At 45.3% G+C, this 9,224-nt stretch overlaps 1 protein-coding gene across 1 annotated transcript in view; it reads right to left on the bottom strand.

Moving 5' to 3' along the window:
• The window catches only part of Muc13 (mucin 13, cell surface associated), a 26,950-nt gene extending 18,875 nt beyond the window's left edge, over positions 1–8,075 (bottom strand). Inside the window, exons 1-2 of the mRNA XM_021185611.1 lie at positions 8,033–8,075; positions 62–152 (exon numbers count right to left, since the gene is read on the bottom strand). Coding sequence (XP_021041270.1) covers positions 62–152; positions 8,033–8,075 — 134 coding nt within the window. The remainder of the gene's footprint in view (positions 1–61; positions 153–8,032) is intronic.
• Positions 8,076–9,224: the final 1,149 nt, after the last annotated feature.

Below are 9,224 nucleotides of genomic sequence, written 5' to 3'. Positions count from 1 at the left end.
AGATTGACTCGGTGCCGGGGTGGGAGGACTGGCGCCTCCAGGAGGCTGAGCTGATCCAGGCTGAGATGAACTACCTGGAGATTGACTCGGTGCCGAGGTGGGAGGACTGTTGCCACCAGAAGATGCTGAATTATCGGCCTGAGATGAACTACCTGTGGACAGAGTCCCACGTGGGAGGATTAGTGCTGCGAGTCACCATGGAAGAGCTGGCGACACTAGGAGACAGATTTGTTCCAGGAGGCTGAGGTGAATTCCCTTTGGTCTGAATTGTCCCAGACTTCTTGTCAGACTTGGTTGTCACAGAGGACAGAATTGAACTATCTCTGGTCTCATTGGCTACATTCTCAGGCAGATCATTAACAATACTTGAGGCAGAGGCTGTTGTGATTTTGGTTAAGGGAACAAGGTAGCCAAATGTCAGAGGACAGTGTGTTAGATAAATAATAGCAATTACTGTCCATTCTAATCAAAACTCATCTTGGATTTTCTGGGGGAAATGAATATACTTGATTATGTTAAAAGTGGCTCCTTCTCAGCATAACAAAATTTAAAATAAAAACAGACAAAAATGGAAAATATTATTGAAAACTACCACACCTAACATAGCTTAATTATGCCTGTGGAGAGCTAACTGAGTGTAGAGTTGTGGTGATAACATTCATGAAGAGTATCAAGTCGGGAGTGGTAGTATATGTCTGTAGAGGCAAGCCTGGGCTACATGAGGCCATGTTGCAAAACTGAGAACGGAAACAAAAAAAACCACTGAGATCAGTACCTGAACTTTGGTGACAGAGACAAGAGGCTCAGGACACCCTTTGCTCCCTATCAAGTTCAAAGCTAGCCTGAGCTACAGGAGACTCTATCTCAATTTACAAAAGAAGACATTAATACCAAGAAAAAGCAAATTTTATATCTATATTTGGGAAACTGTGTTTAATAAATTCCCAGGACATTCAGAGGAAGACAATTGAAAGTGGTGGCGCTGTTACCACCAGGAAGTGCCTTCTTTCTACATTCCAAGGAAACAGACTTGATTGTCCACATTGGGGCAGTTTTCTATGTTGAAGGGGACCTGAGAAGTTGGTTTTAAGAGAATAATCTCGTAGAAACACCTCACTGAGCCAGGCAGTGGTGGCACATGCCTGTAATCTCAGCACTTGGGAGGCAGAGGCAGGATTTCTGAGTTTGAGGCCAGCCTGGTCTACAGAGTGAGTTCCAGGACAGCCAGGGCTACACAGAGAAACCCTGTCTCGAAAAACTAAAAAAANAAAAAAAAAAAAAAAAAAAAAGGATGCCTTCTTTTGTAAATTGAGATAGTCTCCTGTAGCTCAGGCTAGCTTTGAACACTTCACTGAGTGCTGATTATAGTTCTTCCACATTTTGGTTTGGTTTGGTTTTTTTGAGACAGGTCTTGCTATGCAGTGTAGTTGGCCAGAAATTCCCAATCTTTCTGAGTGCTGGACCAGTGTGTTTGTTTGTTTGTGTTGTTGTTGTTGTTTTCTGGTACATTTCTCTAGACACATCTGCTTTGAGATAATAAGATAAATAAATGGTCCGTGTCCTAAAGACTGTGATAGACATCAAAGCTGTATTTACCGCTTTCCTAGAACTCCCTAGGAAGCTTGGAAGACTGCCTTTTAGTCGCCCACTTAGTGACCCATTTCCTGGGACTCCTCTTGTCTCTAAGAACTCTGACATTGACAACAGATTATACAAATTATTAAATGAAAACCTTTGTAGAGAGGAAACCATTCATAAGCCCTATGATATAGGATGCTAATGTTCACTATGATTCCCCCAGGGGCCAGTAAGATGCTCCAGGCAAGGCCCAGTTCTTCACCTTGGACAGGACTTGGCTACTAGTAGCTAGAAGAGACAAAGAGATAAGCAATTGTTTTTCCATCACCAAGAAAATAGTCACTAGTTGACCACAGTCATGTGGCCCACTGCCTCACATCTCCTGGGACTTTCTCATTTATCAAGGGCTTACCCTATACCTGATGTGACCCTGTGAGACAGACACAAATGTCCACCTGAGAAGAGCCCATGGACATTGGTTGAGATGATTTGTCCATGGCACTGTTTGAACTACAACTTTGTCAGAGGTCTGTGGAGAGGCATGCATGAGCCTATGGAAGTCAGAAAAGGCGATTGGATCCTATACAACTGGAGTTCCAGTTGGGAGGTGAGCCCCGGTCCTCTACAAGAACTATAAACGCTCTTAGCCACTGAGGCATCTCTCCAGCCCCAGCTTCCATCTTTCTGTTCCCTCAGATCTGAGAGCTGCTTTCTAACCCACACCACAGTAATAACCCTACAGCTATAGATCAACTATAGGGTGCCAACTATTGACTTAAATGAGGAAAAAAAAGTTCTTTCTATTGGTTCTTTTCTGGAGAACACTCTAGGACCACCATCTGTCCAGAGCACATGGTACCCAATGCTAGCTGAGAGCCATACTAAAATGCTTCTGACAGACAGAAGTCCTCAATAGTAAGAGATGCTGCCTCTCACTAGATGCCATGGAAAAGAGGAGCCCTAGTGGTTAGGGGAAGCAAAACGCTGGCAAATGGATCCTGATGAGGGGGCTTAGGATGCCATCTGAGCATGCCCTCATTGTCCAGGAAGTCCTTATGACATTTCTGGGTGAGACAGGTGGAAGATGTATAAGATCCACCTCCTGTCCTCAACTGCTGAGACCGACATGGAACATACGCAAGCAAGAGCAAACACAAATGTTTAAATATTGGATCCAATGGCAGATACAGTGCTATGAGCCTAAGCTTCCTGCTGTGGGCTGTCTCCTCTGTTATTACGGAAGGAGAAACCACAGCTAGTAACCGACTACACTGTATTTGGATCCCTGCCTACCAAGCTCTGAAGTGTGGAGCCTGCTCCTGTACCCTGCTAGGGGAATTCTCTGGCCCAAGTCTCCTTTCTACACCTCTAAGGTACCTTGAGATCCACGACTATGAATTCTCTAACCTCTAGCCATTTCCCCAAGCCTTCCCAGCAAAGGATTCCCTTCTCAGTACCCTTATGTCTTACAGAAGGCATTTCTTCTTCGCGGTGACTCCTGAAAGTCACATAGATCTTATCAGTTCTAATTGGGACCTGAAGACTTGGCCACAGCACCTGCCTCAGGTTTGGCAGAGGAGATCTGGTGAGGCCTACCCTCCTCTTAGGACAGCTCTTCTCCCCCAATCTTAAAAGCAGATCAAAAAAAAAAAAAAATATTGCCGGGCGGTGGTGGCGCACGCCTTTAATCCCAGCACTTGGGAGGCAGAGGCAGGCGGATTTCTGAGTTCGAGGCCAGCCTGGTCTACAAAGTGAGTTCNAAAAAAAAAAAAAAAAAAAAAAATTGGGTCAGGGAATAAAGAAGCTTGCTTATGGATAGTATTAAATATCCATTAATGATATTTTTAGGGTATGAAAGGATATGAATATAAAAGTTGAACAAGTTTTTTATGTTATTTGATTCTCAAAATACTCAATATTATTAATGTGTTATAAATGTATAAAATGCATTTAAATAATAAAAAATTAAGAAGAAAAAAAAGAAAGAAAGAAAAGAAGCCTGCTGCCAAGGCTGGCCACCTGTGTTCAATCTCACGCAGGGGGTGGGAAGAGAGAAACCACTTTCTGGGAGTTGTCCGATGACCTCCACATGTTTGGTAATTAAATGTAGTAAGAGGTTTCAAAAGCTCCTATCTTGCCATGTATGTTGGCTCATACCTATAACCCAGCACTCCAAGGCAGTTGGATCAGAAGTTCATCTACTGTACGGAGAGTTCAGTTTAACCTTGGTAGCATGAGATTCCATCCCCCAAACAAAGCAAAACAAGTGGTCCTTTACATTGAACTCAATTTCTCTTCCCCCTTCCACTGCCTCCAATGCCTTATTCCTTTCTTGCATTTGACTTCTAGATCTGGATTTCTCCCAGGATGGAGTGGGGGTGGGGGACAAATCCCTTACCTACTCAAACCCAGATAACCTCTCCCTAGTCCAGAAGAAGAATACCTGTAGGGTGTCTAACCCCCACAGGGATTGCTCGTTTTGGCCAGCGATCCCCAGTTTCAAGTGTTGGTGAAAACAGACATATCCCCGACCCCTCCAGGTCTGACTCTCTGATGATCACAGGAACAGATCCGGCTTGCTACCTCATCCTTGCACGACTGAGTCATCTTTAGCCAACTTCAGACAAACCTCTGCCCTGCTGTGTCCCAATGTCAGCCATAGACTTCTTTTGCCTCTGCTGTCTTGGGGGTCACAGATGAAAATGTCAGAGTCTCTGAGCTGAGCTAGACAAGAAATGGCCCCAAGTCAAGACTAGCAGTCACTTTAAAAAGTTGTAGGATCAAGCCTGCTGTTTCTGTTTCAGAGACTACGATGCCAATTCAAGTTATCAAGTTACAGAAGCAACCACAAAATAACAAAAAAGGAGCTTCTTACCTGCAGTCATCAAAAGGAGACTGAGAGAGAGAAGCAGGAAGCCTTTCATGGTGGCTGCTCTTGCTTGATAATCCAAGGAGGAAATGTGTCCTCTCCTTCGCTGCCTGGAGTTTTAACTGTCTTTCAAGTCCGAAGTCCACTCATTAACTGATAGAGGCAAAGGCAATTCGTGGTCAGGATCTGGTCATACAGCACGGGCTGCTTCCAGCCTCAGAGTCAGGTCACTTGAGCCCAGCTTCAGGTTGATATCCTTGACTCAAAGTCCAGGACAACTGTAGAAGTCTGAGTTCTCTTTAGAAATCCTTGCAAGGTCAAAGGTGAGTGTATTCAGCTAATCTCTCTATATCTTGGGAATGGTAGACCTATCACCTCCCAGAGCCTACTACCGTCTCTCCACACACTCAGTAATCTAGCCGTGAATGATCATGGCCTTACCTCTGACCCCTTCTTATTTTGTGTGTGCACACCACAGTGCTCATGTCGCTGCCAGAGGATGGTGGGAAGGGTTGATTCTTGACCCTTCACCATGTGGGATCATGGGATGGAATTCAGGTCATCAGGCTTGGTGGCAGATGGCTTTACCTCTGAGTCATCTTCTGGGCCCTCCCCTTCCCAACTCTCCACCATTTGACTGCAAAGAATTCTATTTTCTCTACCTGCCGTTCCAAGAATACCTGAAAAGTCCTTTCATGTTTTCTTCAACTATTTATGACTTGACTTGTGTCATCTTTTGCTGTGCACTCCCTCTCTGGGCTTTTCCTAATGGTCACTTCTAGAAACTTCTAGAGCTAGCGTTTCCAAGCTTCCCTCCATCTCACATATCACTTTAACTGGACATAGACCCTAGTTGTCACGCTCCTATTAGAAGCAGGCTTGAAGGTCATTGAGGATAGGCTCCCTTTCCCATAACCATCTTGGCCCACCATCTGTCGTGAGTCCAATTTTAACGGAAGCCAATTATCGTAACTGCCTCTCCTTAGAATTTGAAATTCCACAAGCAAAGAGAAAACTTGGGAGGCAGAAGAGGCAGACAGATCTCTGTGAGTTCAAGGCCAGCCTACTCTACAGAGAGAGTCCCAGGCCAACCAGGGTTGCCTAGTAAGACTGTCTTTAAAAAACAAAACAATAAAATCAAACAAACAGCAACAGAACAATCACCATGTGAATGGCATCATAGTCACTTTTTAAAAGCATTCCTTCCTCGCTATTAAAAAAAGGGAAGGGAAGAAGGAAGGTGGGGGTGACAGCTTTGTTGAGGCCCACAAAGAGAAGGAAGGCTGCTTCCTCCCGGCAAAGCAGGCCCATTGTTACTGGTCGATCATTCTTCTGCGCTCAGCTCTGTCTTCTGTCCACGGCCCTGGGTAGAGACAGGGCTTTCTAGAGAAGAAACGAGGCATACCAGCGCCCCGTCTCCTAAGACTTTATCCAGAGGGGCCTGTCAATCACCGAAGCAGGACACTGACCTCAGAAAAGCTGTCTGTCTGAAAACTTGGGGGAAATAGACTGAAGTCCTCCTCAATGGGAGTTGGCACAAAGGGTCCTTTCGTCATTATCCCCTGTCACCTGGGGGATCAATGTGTGCTCACGCGTCACTGCCTCAGCCCTTTGTTCTCCCACCCTAGAGCTCCCACCATCTCAGGAGCCAGCTCTGTCACCTGATAAGGCTTGCTTAATCCAGTCCTTTCCTGAGATCCAGCCCCACCCAGAGGAAGATACACCAACCATCCCCACATCCTTTAACCTGACCCTTAACTCTGTTCTCAATCTAAAAATCATATTAATGCTCAGAAGCTCCTATTGTCCCCAGAGACTCCACTCAAGACTATGATTGGGGGCTGAAGACACGGCTTAGAGGTTAAAAGTGCTTCCTGGTTTTGCAGATGACGGACAGGTGTTCTGCTTTCAACTCGCAGGCCAGGTGGCTCCCAACTGATCCTGTAACTCAGGTTCAAGGGGAATCCACGCCTCTGGCAGGCATGTACACACAGTCTTAAAGATAATAAAAATTAATATTAAAAAATAAGAGGACTATGATAAAGAGGCTGGGAGAGGGGTGTGAGTATAGTCAACACCCCGGTCAAGGCCCCGGCATCCATGTTAAAAGATGGACACCGTGGTGTGGGTGGGGTGGCAGATCACGGAGCTTACTAGGTCTACTAAGGACTAGCCGGCTTGGCCACAAAGGTGAATCACTCCAGAACCCCTAACCGTCTCTGCCAGCACTGTCTAGGACTTCTGGAGCCACACTGACTTGGGTACAGAAGCACACCATTAGCTAGTAGCTTCTCAATCTAGTTTTAGTATATATCTCCTGATGACAAAGGATGTTGAAAATTATTTCATGTGCTTATTTTAGGCATTTGTGTCTCCCTCTCTAAGTTATCTGTTCAAATCATTTGTAGGTAGGATCTCATGTTACCCAGGCTGTCCTGGAATTAATTGTCTGTGTTGACTGGGGATGGCCTTGATCTTCTGACCTTCCTACCTCTATCTCCCAGGTGCCAGGAGCACAGACAGATATCATTCTGCCACCGTGTATGGTTCATCAGTGTCTAGCACTGAACCCAGGGTCTCATGTGTGCTAGCTAAGTGCTCCACCAACTCAGCTACATCGCAGTCCAAGTTCTTTCTTCTTTTTAAAAAAGATTTATTTATTTATTTATTTAATATATGTGAGTACACTGTAGCTGTACTGATGGTTGTGAGCCATCATGTGGTTGCTGGGAATTCAGGACCTCTACTCTCTCTGGTCAGTCCCACTCACTGCGGTCTAAAGATTTATTTATTATTATATCTAAGTACACTGTAGCTGTCTTCAGATGCACCAGAAGAAGGCTTTGGATCTCATTACAGATAGTTGTGAGCCACCATGTGGTTGCTGGGATTTGAACTCTAGACCTTCAGAAGAGCAGTCAGTGCTCTTAACCACTGAGCTATCTCTTCAGCCCCCAAGTTTTTTCTATTATAGATTAAATTGTTGTCTTCTTGTTTTGGAGTCCCAAGAGCCCATTACCCCCCACCCCTCATCTATCTATCTCTTCATCCATCTGTGTGTGTGTGTGTGTGTATTATGTATGTATTAGATAGTGTCTCACTATGTAGCAAGCATAAGAATCATATCCTCAACATGCATGTAAAAATCTGGGCATGGCCTCACATGCCCATAACCCCAGCTTTGGAGGGCAGAGACAAGCTTGCTAGCCAGGCAGCTTAGCCAAAGCAATAAGCTCCTGGATCAGTGAGAGACCCTGTGTCAAGGGACTAAGGCAGAGAACAATAGAGGAAGACACCCAGCCAACATTCTCCTTCGGCCTCTGCCTTTGCGCACACGGGCACGTGTACCCATAAATGCACGTGCATGTAATATATATATCACGCATAATACAACACACATACACAACACACACACCTAAAAAAATAACAAAACTAAGAATTAAAGATTGTTTTTTTTAAAAAGCACACATGTGATTGATACATATCCCAGCAGGCAAACGCTTATACACATCAAATAAAACACTAAATTTAAAAGAAAAAAAAAAAAAAACGTAACACTGAGTGATGCCTGTAGTACTCCAGCACCAGAGGCGGCCGTGGCGGCTGCTGCCACCTCCGCCACCACCATGTTGTTCAGTGGGAATGCTTATTAGAACCCTCTGTACCATCTCTGTGGCACTGAACAAAGAATATGACCAGGAAGGGATGGAGGATTGCCAAGCGCCTGACTCCTGGCTCTTCCCTGACTTTATCTGGAAAAATATAGGCAACAAGACAATCGGCGAGGCAGGGCATGGTAGCACGGGCCTTGAAGCCTGAGCACTCTGGAGGCAGAGGCAAATGGTTCTTTGTGGACAGCCTGGTCTACATAGTGAGTTCCAGGCTAGCCAGGGCTATGATAGTAAGACACATCCCAGGATAACAGAACGGAACGCCTCCCCAGGAGAAATCCTTTCTTTACGGCTCCTTCTGTGTAGAGGAGCCTCACTTCCTGCAAGGCTCACAGTTCCTTGTATTTGTTTATTAATTTTACCCTAAGGGAGTGGCGGGGAGTTATTTCAAACGAGCAAACTCTCTTCATATCCTGCACTTCCTCTATGGGAACCTGGGTTCTGGACTATGGATCTGGGAAGGTAAAGACCCAGTATGGGGAAGTCCTAGCCGAGGACTGAGTTGAAGGCCAGCCTGACCTACACAGAGAGTGTGTCACAAGAAGAAAGGGGGGAAGGGGAAGAGGAGGCACACGGGCAGGTACACATGCGGGTGCTGTGCGCATGCGTACTCGAGCGCCCTTGAGCGCTCTATGTAGCGGCATGCCATTAACTTTAGATACTGTCCTCAATCACTCTCCACCCAGAGTTTGCCAATTCTGGTTAGTCTAGTTTGACAGATTCCTGGGGAGAGGGGGATCCTGTCTCTCCTCAGTGCCGGAATTATAGGCAGCCGCTATGCCTACTGGCTTTTACATGGGGCAAGGGTTTTCTTACTCACTGAACCATCATCTCCTATCTCCCCAACCTCTTCTTTATGTTTTTATTTATTTATTTTCTATGTGTTGTTTTTGCTATGTATCCCAGGCTGGCCTTGAATCCTGATCCCTCTGTCCAATCCCTTGATTGCTGGAATTCTACCACTGGTATCTACCACTACACTTGTCTCAAAAGAAACAACTAGATAAAAATGATATTTTACTCTATCTGTCATGCTTTGTCTTCTCACATTATTAAAACCCAGACCGGAAAAACAGATGATATCTATTAGCATGATTTTGCTATAT

This window comes from Mus caroli, chromosome 16, assembly GCF_900094665.2.
Source record: "Mus caroli chromosome 16, CAROLI_EIJ_v1.1, whole genome shotgun sequence".
NCBI lineage: Eukaryota > Metazoa > Chordata > Mammalia > Rodentia > Muridae > Mus > Mus caroli.
This window is presented reverse-complemented; position numbering and strand designations above follow the sequence as displayed.